Genomic DNA, 13,398 nt, shown 5'->3' on the forward strand with positions numbered 1-13,398 from the left:
CTCTCAGAGCAGCTGGCAAGGGCCGCTGCTATGGGCTGGGATGGGAAGCTCTCCCTCCCATGGAGTGCACAGTTTCTAACCCTGCCTGCAGAACTCAGGGCTGAGTTTGGGCAGACTAGTGATGTGATTTGAGGCAGGTGTAGCTGGGCAGCTCTACATAGCCTCTAAAGCAAAGGCAAAACTGCTCTGGAGGCATGTGCTGCAAGCACCAGGTGTGTGGCTGAGTTATTTCCCCTGGTTTTATCAGCTGGGTTCAGGGCATGGGGGACAAGGTCTTTGATTCCTGGGGAAAGACAAAACACTGCAGTCTGCATCGTGTGTGCTTTTGACTAACGTAGTTCAAGTGGCATGAGACCATGCCACCTCCAGCAGGAGCCTCCTTGTATCCCCGGGCCAAAGAGCTTTGAATCCAGTCCATTCCTGGAGGAGATGCTGGTGATGATTGCTGAAGTTTTGTGACAGATCAGCTAGTGATGAATCTCGTACCACTATTCCTGTTCCCCATAAAGGAGATCCCTTGCATTCTCAGGTCTACAATCCTTCACTTCCACGGCTGTCTGCACCACGTTTGAGCAGTGGATAAAGCTTTTGACATGTGATATGTCAGAAAAGTCTGCATTTTAATGGAAGAAACAACTCTTCCAATAAAAGTTTTCATTATACCTTGCAGGTGGATATTTGCATCCCTTTATTTTCATTGTGGCTTTAATTTCTGAATCCATTTGGATTGATTTCTTCTGCTGTATTAAAAATAAGGCTGTTCTCCTCTTTACTGGTTATTGTGGTCTACTCGCAGTCTCAGACCTATTCAGTCTGCCAAAACACTTGGAAAAGGAGCTCTTAATGACTCAGTTAAAATGTACGGTCAAGAAGTTCACTTATTAGAGGAAATGTAAACTGACCACCAATTGGCTAAACCAGCTGGCTGGACTGTTTGTGCTAGTGATTTCTCAAAGCTCCCTGGGGAACGAAAGCAGGAATAGCAGTTCTCTTCCTCTAGTTCTCTCATGTTTTGTTCCCTTACAGAAAAGTCTTTGAAATAATTCATTGGAGGAGAAGCCAATAGGATTTCACAGAGATGTTTAAAGGCTTTAGGAATACTGTTTGAAACTCCTATAGTTTTAGTATAATCCTTCTCACAGGATCCTTAAACATTATCTCATGGAACTGCAGAGAAAATACAAAATTCAGCCATAGAAAAATTCCCCTTTTCAGTGTTAATGGTTTGACTGCTATGAAATTTTGTTAGCCTTCTCTAGAGGTTTTTGTATGAGACTATTTCAAGCAATGCAGCACAAGAAGGACTTTTTGCTAGAAGTATGTGTTAAAGTCTCAGTTGCCTGTGCATTCGCTGGCTCTGACTGCACACCTTTTTGTTTTCCATTGCAATAGAAAGTGTCACTTACGTAACCTCCCAGCAGCTGGGAGTGTTCTCAGTGTGTGCTCATTGGCTCCTCTTACCACGATACCAGCAGATCTCAGTGTAGCATATGATCGTATGAAACAGGTCACTTTGAGGAATGGATTAATACACCAGTAATGTTCCATTTATTCAGCTAAAAAGTATTTGCTCCCAATGAAGATGAAATCAGTGATGTGAGCAGCAGCTGCTTGGTACCTCCTAAATCAGCAGGTTCGGTGTAAGCATTGGAATGCTGGCAATTCTTTACCCTGCTCCTCAGGATACTCAGGTCATTCTTGTTCTGCTGCACCACAGCTACTTGGAATAGCTTCAGTCTAGAGGGGAAATAACTGAGATTCCCACGTAACATGTTCTGTGCAACTAATGGTCAATATGGTTGGACTTGGTGATCTTAGAGGTCTTTTCCAACCTAAATGATTCTATGATTCAATCAAAAAAAAATCATAAGTACAGAGAATAAATGCATGGCCTTCCCACGTTTAAGCAAAGCTCTTAATTGCAAGTACTTGTTTGTCTCATTTCTGATGCCAAAATTAACATGTAGACCGTGTATTTGTGTGGAGGCACTCAGGGAATACTGGGAAGAGTCCATGCAACCAGCCGTGATCTTATACCAACAGGGAGCCCTGGGAATTGCTGGAGGTGAGGAGCTGTGATCATGCAAGCTGATGCTGAGCCAATGAACCATGCACAGTGCTGTTGTGAGCACAACAAGAGGAAGAGGCTGCCACCCTTCTGTCCCCGTGCTGTACACTTACATGCATCACTGCCCCATAAATCTCAGTCACAAAAGCAGAACTAGAACTGTGCTCAGAGAGCAAAGTCCTTTCACAGTTAAGCTGCTGTTTATCATCTTTGAGTAATGCTGAAAGTGTGTTAGCAAAGGAAACACTCTGATAGCTGGCAGGAGATCTAGAACCTGTGATACATGTTGAGCAATTTTCAGACCAGGCAGAATGAGCAGCAGTACAGATTCATGGCTCACATTAATATCCCCTTCCAGGCTGACCATCTATTTGAAAAGAGTAATAATAATAATTTAATCCTTGTTTACTGATCAACCAATAACATAATGCATGTGGGATGCACGTAGGAAATTAGTTCAGCCATCAATGGCCAGTCCTCAGACACTGAACTATGCAATTAAACAGGTGTTTGGGGAGTTGATTTGGGATCGTGTCCAAGCTCCATAGGGTCAGTCATCCTTGGAAAAAAATACTGACCCCACACAGCAGCAGTTAGAGTTTGGCTTCAGTATGCACTTTAGGAATGTGGCATTGTTATTTCTCCCCTTTTCTTATCAAATATAATTATCTCAAGAAAAAAAAAAAAAAAAAAGAAGAAAAGAAACTTGAAAAAACATGTGATTTCACAGAGTAAAAATCTACTACTGAGGAAATTATTTCTTGGTGTCCAAATAAGGAGTGGGGGAGAAGTTTGGGGAAAGTGCTCTGTTCCAAGGACTTTTGGAACTGATACCTATGTTACCGAGCTCAGATGTTTAGTCCTGGCCTGTAATTATTCCTACAAAAAATAGACATCCAATCTTTGTATTATTTTAAAATGGAGCCCTGAGGGTTATAAATGACTGAGTGAGCTCCAGTGTTTGAGCAGACAGATTCTGGAATGAGCTCACGGCCTTGAGCCTCTCTGCAAGAAATGTGTATCTCTAGGGTGGTGTGAGCTCTGGGTTTGTGCTGGTACAACAGCAGGAGTGAAACAGACTGAATAAAATAAAGAAGCATGGCCCCCAGAACAGCCCTTCCTATTGGAAGGAGGAAGAAAAGCTCCATCACAAACTCCTTTTACTCTCCAAGACCAGTGCTCTCACAATTGTTTGATTAATCTTCAGCCTTACTGCAGTGAAACCTGTGGTGCTAGTGGCTCTCAAATAACAGCGATGGCAAAAACATGTCTGCTTTTGTCAATGGTTGGTCACAAGAATGAAACACAGCCACAGCTACTACTGTGACCCACAGAAATCCGTGGCATGATTATCAGAATTCATTACTTAAGAAAGGAAGTCATGCATGCTTAATATGTTCCAAATAGAACAAAATGTAACAGTCCATCTGTGAAGCAGAACACATTGCCAAAAGCATATCGTCTTGGAAATCTTCTGTCCACATTGGCTTGCCTCTTGAATACAGTGTCCAAGCAAAGTTTCTGTTCTAATCACCAAAGTCTCCAAGAATGTGGTTCTAGCTCAGAGATGGGAAGTCCACGTCCACCTCTGAGGGCTCCCTGCTCGGGGCGTTAGCACCTTGCCAGGCAGCAGGGAAAGGAACTGTCACTAAGGGAGTGGAACAGTCTCAGTACCCTCAGCATGGACCTCACTCATGAAGAGGTAAGGTGTAGTCACCAATACCACCAATTTCAACACAGGCAATGGTCTCCCTTGTCGCTGTAGTGGCAGGTGCAAAGTGTCTTGGGATGGAGCTTCTGCAGTAAACTGCAAGCTTTCCACATGTTCTCTGTCAGGTAGTAGGCAAACACATGCAAAGGTCAAAACGAAATTCATCAACATATTTAACTTTTTTTTTTTTTTTTTCTTCTAGAAGTAGCTTTTTGTCAAGAAAGTCTTTTCCTGAACTCTGATATTGCAACTGAACTGACTAGCTAATTTTTAGGGCATTCTTTCAGTTAGAAATACATCATTATGATTTTGTTTTCTGCTGTACTTTATAATGCATAAAGTCGTTTTTATGCACAAAGTCTTGTTTTTCTGAGTACAAGAAAGGCAAATGGTGCCTTTGCTTACAGTTTTTGAACCTCATCTTCCAGAGAGCCGCATGTCCTAAGAACCTTCTCTTTCCTGCTGTCTTTCCACTTCTTGAACCCACTCAGCTTGCCAAAAAATCTCCTAGTTCTTGCATGTCCAGTTCCTCAAAACTGCAGTTTAGTCCTCTTTGATTCAGCTACTCATGGTAATAGCTTGCATTCTTTCTCTTTGTTGTGTTTCATGCTTCACGACAACATAATCATTCTGTGTGTCCTGAAAGAAAGGTGGTCAACATGCCCAACATCTGTGGTCTGACAACTTCCAGCATAAGAATGATATCAATATTTTTTTCTGCAGTTGCTACAAACATCAAATGTATAATATCTCTCATGCAAAATTCAATGTATTAATCAAATTATTTTTTTTTTTAATGAAAAGTTGTACATGGGTACTTTAAATCTGCAAAGGAGAAAAAACTTGGAAGAACTTCACAAATTCCTATAGTCATTTAGAGTAATTGTGGCCATGCAACCTTCCCCAGCAATTGGTGTTTCAAGTGCATGACTCATGCTACAGCACATTTTGGAGAAGAAATGTCATTCAGGTATAAAGCCCTGCAGTAATGGAACATTTACCATGTGCTATGCTATGTTTTCCAAATCAGTAGTAATGCTAAAGTTTGTGCCTTCTTTTTATTTTGAAATTTTCTACTAAACGTCCAAACTTTTCACTACATTGTCTTTTGCTAGATTTAGCAATTGTCTCGAGCTACAAATTTTGTTTCCATGCAGATGTTTAGAGATCACTGTCAAAATACCATGAAACTTTTCTTAAATAGATTAATAAATGGAGCGCTATCTTGCTATGAGACAAGCTTTCGTGACTTGGAAGTACTCTTCTGAGATTTCCTGATCTTTTTGCAATATTGCTATTTGAAGTGCTGACACCAGAAATGTATTTCTGTAATTATTTTAATAATGCAATATACAGTGGTAAGAACAATTTCCTGTGTCTACTCAGTGTTCTCATGTTTATGTTTGCCCTTTTAGCAATGCTGTGTCAGGAAAAGTTCATTTTCAAATGATTATCATTCATGACCCTGGGGTTAATTTCACGACCAACAATTTTTACTGTTGATATATGACCTTGCATTTGTCTGCCTTGAAATAAACTTTCAAATGCACACACGTACCAGCAAATCATCTTTTGTATGAGTTCTGTTCCCGTTTTAGTTCTTGACTCCACCAATTTACAATCCTATGCATTTTATCCCAAATGTGGAAAGCAGCGGACCAAAAACAGATCTTCGTTATTTTGTAGCCACTCACGTTATGATTCCACATATATGATTCTCTCTTGAATTTTCTGGTCTGGTTTTAGCCTCTTTCATATGAACAGCATTGAATATTCCTGGTTGTAATTCAATGGGTTAGTGTTTTGTTTTATTTCTTACACTGTGATTTCTTGTATTAGTATTGATATGAATGAGAGTAGACTCTGTCCTGCATCCTTTGTGGCCATGGAGCGGTATAAAAGAGCACTGCATGTTAGCCTCCCTGGTGAGATGTGGTAGTGTCCTGCAGTTTGATATCTAGGCTTTCTTTCTATGTGATGCCTTGATTTTATGTATGAATAGTATTCAAATTGTTTATTTATTTACAGACAGTGACTTAAATATGTCATTCATTGTTCTATGACGCCACTAAATTCTAAAGAATCTGTGAAGATTACTGCTAGCTTTTACAGATGATGAACTGCAAAGCTAGAAATTTGCATGCTAAACACAATTAGTTCATTTATTTATTTTGACATTGCAAATGATATCTATCCAGTCACTAGGCGTCTTGCCATCCATTTAAAATACAATCTGTACCAATAAAAACAAAGCATCAGCACGTCACATCCCACAAAAGACAGCCAGTCAGCCAGAAATGTAAGAAACCACTCTCTCCACCCTTCTAATCCCCAAAGGAAACCCCAATGCCCCAGCCACCTCACCTCTGTCAAAATGTCAAATAAACAGAACATCACACCCCAGGGTTGCTAGACCAAACCACCGCAGGCATAAATTGTTCAGACAGACACCCTGAGCTAAGGGAGAGGGATGTGGTTAATTAGGGAGTGTTTGGGCTCAGGATCTCGCGGCAAGGGCTTTCTGACAAATGAATGTGGAGATCCCTCCTACTTGCTCTCCCATTCAGTCAGTAAACCAAAGGTCTTTAGATCTTGTGGCTCTGAGCCATGGTGCTTGGTGTTCATTCTAGGTGGTATCTTGTAGGGGCAGAGAGCAGTGGTGTGGAGGGACTTTGTGTCTGTTCTCAGTAGTCAATTGGGAGGTAACAAAGTGTATTGTTCCCACTTCAGGTCAAATTTTATTTTCAGTCTGGACTTGTGCCCTTGTAACTAGCTGTGGGATCAGTAATATCAACACAACAACTAGAAGGTCATATGAGAGAATATGAGATTATAGATGACTGCTAATTTGATAGCACGCAGCATAATCAACCAGAGTTGGCCAAGCATTCCTAGGCAAGGGACGTTCTGCACAGGGATCCACCCTGCCCTGCCTTGGTTCCCTAATGCGGTTTCAAGTGCTGAACAGCTGCTCTCTCAAAGTCAGGAACCTTTAAGACACCCAGGGTCACTATTCACTTGGGCAAATTTGGATTTATTCAAACCAATTAGGTATTGTGACTATCTTTAGCATCCTCCTGTTTTCATAAGTAACTTCCAGGAACAGTCTCAGTCTTGTCTGTAAGGGTAAGAAAAGGTGTAGTAGCTAGATAACTTGCTCAATTTGCCACTGACAGTGGCAGTAGTTGTCTCTGTTTCAGTAGCTACTGGAAGCTACTGAATTTTTAACCAACGCATCATTAGGGCAGGGCAGTAGGGCTGGGAGAAGCATGGGAGAAAGCAGTTTAGCTGAAAGGGCCTTTAGTTGCCCCTGCAGTCTCCTGGTAGAACATACATGTAATGCTTTCAGAATGATAATTAATCTACTTTGGCTCTCACCAGCCAATGTAGAGGCTGCATGAAATTTCTGAGAAATTCTTACAATAGGGGCAGGTGGTGCTGGGCTACGCAAAGTACTGGAAGTCAGAAACGCCTGTGGCTGTGGTGGGTTTACGTGGCAAGGTTTTGGTAGCAGGGAGCCATAGGGGTGGTTTCTGTGAGAAAGATCTAGAAGCTGCCCCATGTTTGGGAAGGGCCCCATTGTTTTCCAGATCTGAGCCAATAAGCGATGTTGTTTTGCGCCTCTGTGAGAGCATATTTAAGACAGGGAAAAAAAACGCTGCACCAGACAGCAGCCGGGAGTGAGAGAACAGCCTTGCAGGTGCCAAGGTCGGTGTAGAGGGAGGGGGAGAGGTGCTCCAGGCGCCGGAGCAGGAGTCCCCTGCGGCCTGTGGTGAGGACCATGATGAAGCAGGATGTCCCCCCTGCAGCCCATGGAGTACCACGGTGGAGCAGGGTTCCATGCTGCAGCCCGTGGAGGAGACCACGGTGGAGCAGGTGGCCCTGCACCGACGGAGGCTGCCGCCTGTGGAAGACCCCTGCCGGAGCAGATTCCGGGCCGGACCTGTAGCCCGTGGAGAGGAGCCCACGCAGGAGCAGGTGACCTGGCAGGAGCTGCTGCCCGTAGGGGAGCCAGGTTGGAGCAGTTTTCTCCTGAGGGATGGACCCCGCGGTACGGACCCATATCTGGAGCAGTTCTGGAAGAGCTGCTGCCTGTGGGAAGCCCACACCGGATCAGTTCATCAAGGACTGCATCCCGTGGGTGGGACCCCACAGCACAGGGGACGAGAGTGACCGAGAAGGAGCGGCAGAGAAGAAGTGCCGTAGACTGACCATAACCCCCATTTCCCCGTTCCCCTGTGCCGCTCGGGGGGAGGAGGTGGAAGAGGGTGGATGGGGGGGAAGGTGCTTTTGGTTTGCTTTTTCCTTTGTTTTCTCACTTCTCTCGCTTGTTAGTAATAGGCAATAAATCTTACTATCTCCTTATGCCGAGTCTGTTTTGCCTGTTACAATAATTATTGCGTGATTTTCTCGTCCTTATCTCAACCCTTGAGCCCCTTTTCACATATTTTCTCCCCATTCCTCTTTGAGGAGGGGGAGTGAGAGAGCGGCTGTGGTGGAGCTCGGCTGCCCACTCGAGCGGAACCATGACAGTGGCCTGTTCTGGTTTCTGTCTTGTTGAGTGGTCACAGGCTAGGCCCTTAATTCCTTAGCCCTGAATTTCCCAGTTAGAATCCAGGGGCACTGATAAGTATCATTAAGTGGGACATTGCAGGGTTTTGTAGTACAGTTTAATTTGTTCTAGGATTGGAAGGCTTCCAATAAAAATGGACTAACTATGAACTGTCTCTTAGGATGCAGGTAATGTTTTCTAAGGATCTTGGAGATGAAAGGCACTAGAAGTAGGTTCAATATTATGAAAACCATCCTTCTATATCTGTGATGGCTGGCACCATCTGATGCTTTCACAGTACTGATGCTGAAATCATCAAATATCACCATCTCTTAACATCTTGAATGGGGGACAGTGAGGTTTCTAGGGTTTCTTGCGTGCTTACTTCACTTTAGTAACTCTTCTTCTCTCCAGAGGGTTATACCTCACTCTGGGACTCAGATAAGTCATTGTGGGATTTCTGTCAATGGTGAAGTCTGCAACACAAATTATGCTGGGTGAGAGGCATTATTCCAGGTTCCAAATAACTGTATCTCAGGGACATCTTAACACCAGGTGCCCATATACAACTGAATACAGTAACCAACTGTATTATGTAGTCCTTATAATTTTTTATTCTATGAATTTGTCTAATCTGCTTTGAGCCTACCGACAACTTAGTGTCATGTGCATTTATAATCACAGTTTTACTCTACTGTTGTATATCACCCATGACGAGGGCAGAGATGGTCAGAATGGGCTTTGAAGTGGTATTTCCAGAGCATGAACACATCTAGGATCTGTGTTTGAATGGGACAGAAATAATAAGCTGTGCAATCAAAGTAAGGAATGATTTGTACATTATTAACTAGCTGTCAGGTTGTTTCCATTTGCAAGTTTCCACTCTACAAAAAATGCCCTGGGAATGTTTTGATATAGTTTCTACGCTGGCACTTAAGTCTAGTGAATCAAATGTAGGCAGTGTCTCAAAGTTTTGTGGCTGGTTTTCTACCCAGTCAATACAATTTATTTTTTCTCCCATCAAATATCTAATTTTGACTTTATTAACCACAGCTTTATTAACATTGTGTAAATGGGCACCCTCTGTCTCCCAGCACTGATATTCTTCAAGAGGATACCTAATGATCAGCAAATTGTTGCACCAACATTTTTCTCCATGTGCAGACATTGGCTTTCACTTAATGAGCCCATGTAATGTAAATAACTCCTGGCAGACAAGCTGGGATTATACTCTGTGTTTGAAATGAGAGGGCTGCTTGCCAAAAATTATTGACCTGATTGTATTGGCTGAGCCTGTTAGAATTTAATTGTGCATCATGGTAAAGAGCAATCTTAGAGAAAGATGGAGATGTAATATAGAATTAGACATATGCACTCAGGCCCAGGTAAAAACATAACTGATGCTACCAGCAATGCTGTTTATACCTGTTGCATAAAACTTCATTAATGAAGTCAGTGAGGTATTATTCAGTGTATAATGAGGGGAGTCAAGGTGTTCTGCATAGAGGACGTCAGGCTGATTAGGTTTTCTTGGGGAGCAGAAAATCCATGAGTAGCCTTCATTGTAAACAGTTGTGTTCAAATGAAAGTCTCCACTACCACTGTGAAAGGTGAAGACTGGGAGTAAGCAATCAAATCAGAGTCAAGGGGTGGTTGAGGGTGGAAGAGACCTCAGGAGTTCACCTGGCCTGACATCCTTACTCAAGCATAGCCACCTATAGCCATTTGCCCAGGAACACGTCTAGATGGCTTTAGAGTATTTCCATGAAGGGAGAAATTGGCTTGGTAAATAATAAAGAAAAGAGGGGCCACCCATTGTTTTCTCTGCACCACAGCCAAGTGGAGGATTTATGGTGTTCAAACAGCATTGTTGCTATACCTGGTGGTAAGACCGTCACCGCCTTTTTGTCTCCATTGGGCCTCACCTATTAATAATACAGGAAGCAGTGGGCATGAAAAATGAAAACCTCTTTCTTTTTATTTTTTAAGTTCAGGGTAAGCAAGAAACAGAAGAGTTGGCTAGATCCCAAGGTTTTGCTCTTCAAACAATAAGCAAACATGACAAATAGGATCTTTTTTCATTTAGAAAACATTAACGTCATTCTTATGAAATTTGTGGTTAGATAATATGTGTTCAAATAGTACCAATTATGTGTGATATGCTGTATGAAGTGGGGGGGGGGGAGGGTAGGAGGGAGGGGCTGGAATTTTTAGCCCAGTCTCAGAAGCAATAGATGACCTGAACAACGTATAAATGTGTCTTTATAGTCTAGACTTCTTATCTTACACTTTCCTACTTCCCCCACCATTTTGCCAGCCTTTTCTCCAGCCAATGAATATGTGGGAACATATTTCCGACAGAGTTAATTACCTGTAATTGTGCCACTCTTGTTTTCTTACCAGGTTTGACTTGCCATAAATTACTGATACAGATGTTGGCAAGATAAGAACTCTAGACTCTCCCCATATCTATAATATGTATGTATTTATTTATGTATCAGAACATGTTAGATATGCTGCTGTGCTAGACTGGATCCGTTAATTCATGACTGCTAGCATTTTCCAGCTCACTGAGACATAATTCCTACCCTCTGCCACCTGCTCCAGCCCAGTGCATTTGGGAGATACTTTTAATCATGACCCTACAAAGTCTGGGTTAATAAGAGTCAGGGAGGGATCAAGGGAGTAGCATTGCTCAGATGACATAGTACTTCAGCAAAGGCCAATGTACAGTATGCTGGAATAAAAAATAGTTTAGGTATCAATAAATAAAACATAGAAATCTGAGTTGGCTGAAAAAAATGACACAATTTATCTTCTGATATTTCCATTTCTGACATCTAGAGGCAAGCCCAATGCCAGAAACATCAGGGAAGAGACTGAGCAAGGAGGGATTCAAATTGAACTTATGACTCTGGAAGGCATTTTTAATCAGTTAGGTTCCAGTGTCCTGGCTTATATAAATGTAGGAATGTTATTCACCTCCTTTGCAAAAAAAAAAAAAAAAAAAGAAAAAAGGAAAGCCCACAACAAAAGCACCCTAAGGGGTTGTAATAAGAAAAAAAAACAAAGACATTAAAAACAATAAGGTCGGTTAAAAAAATAAAAAGAGTTTTATTTTCAGGAAATTGATTCCAGGGAAGTCTACTAAGTATACTTTTTTTCTTTTTTTTTTTGGCAGGTGAAGGTTGATATTTTCTTAACCTTATGTCAGAAAAATTGCAGTGAAATATTCTGTGTTGGTGGGGGTAGGAAGTAATATTTTGTATATGTCTGAATCTCATGACAGTATTTGTGCATCTCTTGAGCCTTCTGCTCATCTCTTACTCTGCAGCCGGATTGCATTGCCCTGTCAGCAGCCATTCCCTAGGGCTGAACACTGTCCTGTAGCATGGAAATCCCAGGTCAGTGACAAGGAAAATGTGGAAGTAATGAAAAGCATCCCTTTCCCGAGGTGCTTTGTGACACACTGGGTCATCTGCGGAAGGGAGAGATTTGATGAGCACACTCAGTTCTCACAGCCCTCAGACATTTGTTTTAATGAATTTTACTTCAGGTTGTAGTCATTCTCCCTGCTCTGCCACACTTTGGCTCCTCACATAGACCCTGTGTACGCGTTGCACTAAGAGTCCCTCTACAGTTCAAACAGCTTCTTGTTCTCATTTCTAACACGTTATTGCTTTATTTCTCTGTTGCAGATATTGATGAGTGTGCTTCAGATTCTCACCAGTGTAACCCCACCCAGATCTGCATAAACACTGAAGGAGGATATACTTGTTCCTGCACTGAAGGCTACTGGCTGCTAGAAGGCCAGTGTTTAGGTAAAAACCTCATGCCATATACGATTTGCATATCTGCATCTGTGTTTGTGTGCCTGTGAATAGCTGAAATAACTTCACTGAGCATCTTTGTCAACTACAGAGTTAAAGCTTTGGCTATGCGGAAACTGATGTCTTCCATCTTCACAAGTGCCAACAGCACACTGGCAGAGAGACTCCCTCATGGAACAAAAATGTAGATGTGAATGCCATATGACAGCATCCATGTTACACAGGGGATTTTCATATTCCCAGTCTGAAGGATTCCCTTTCATATAAGATCAATTGTTAGGACACATACAAAAAGATTTATTCCCAAACAGACATGTCCTTTCCACACAGTTATAGTCCAGACCAGCAGAGATAACTATTTCATACCAAGAAACAGGCCCATAAATCCCTAGATTCAACCAACCCTTTTGCCTGAGGCAATAAAAAATATAACTGAAATTGGTGCTATTTCTGCAGCTTCCAAGCAGTTTTATTTTGACTTTTTATTTTCCTTTCAGCAATGTCCCGTTCATCCTTTTAGCTCATCCTCTCTAAAAAAACATCCCTCAACAAACAGCATGGGAAAATCTTCCAGTTCCTCTGTCCCCCAGCCCATTCCCCTCACTTGATGTGCCCATGGGATTATGAAGTGGATGTTGATGTTAGGTACAGCTCTCTGAGTGAGACAGGACACAACAGCTCCTTTTATATTTGCTCTTTTTTCCCCCCAGGCATGGGCTGTTTGCCTGCCAGCTCTGCGGAGCGGGACTGTCTTGTCACAACACCTCAGCTGGAAGGAGAATGGGGTTTCCCTGCCCATTTAGCCCTGGAGCTTCTCCAGCTGTTTTCCAAATTTGTCCTCCCAAATACCAATTCCAGTGCAGGGCTGCCTTGTGGCTGCTTTTCTAACTACTGCAAGCAGCTGCTGTGTAACTCACCTGGTAGGCATGGGGTAGCTGGTGGGGACAGAGCTGATCCACATCCAAATGAGGGTCTGTGTAGCTGTACCTGCTCTGGGGAGTCATCATCTTGTAGTTCCCCTGGGATATGAAGTCTCCAGCTCCTTAATATCTGGTAATTCCTCTTCTCCTGGAAACCTCTGTACTCCCTCACAACTCCTAGTGATCACATGGAAGAGAGGAACTGGAGGTGGAGAACAGCTCAGGGATGCAGATGCACTGAGCTAATCCCAGGCTGGGGTTGCACAGGCATATGTGGTAGGGAGAGGATGAGGGAGGGGGGATTCTGTTCTACATTG

The 13,398-nt window shown here is 42.6% G+C and overlaps 1 protein-coding gene across 1 annotated transcript in view; it reads left to right on the forward strand.

The window, feature by feature from the left end:
- FBLN5 (fibulin 5) overlaps positions 1-13,398 on the forward strand; it is a 54,960-nt gene that overhangs the window by 21,649 nt on the left and 19,913 nt on the right. Inside the window, exon 5 of the mRNA XM_082762318.1 lies at positions 12,030-12,152. Coding sequence (XP_082618444.1) covers positions 12,030-12,152 — 123 coding nt within the window. The remainder of the gene's footprint in view (positions 1-12,029; positions 12,153-13,398) is intronic.

This window comes from Aythya marila (genome assembly GCF_965140915.1).
Source record: "Aythya marila genome assembly, chromosome: 5".
NCBI classification, from domain to species: Eukaryota; Metazoa; Chordata; class Aves; order Anseriformes; family Anatidae; genus Aythya; species Aythya marila.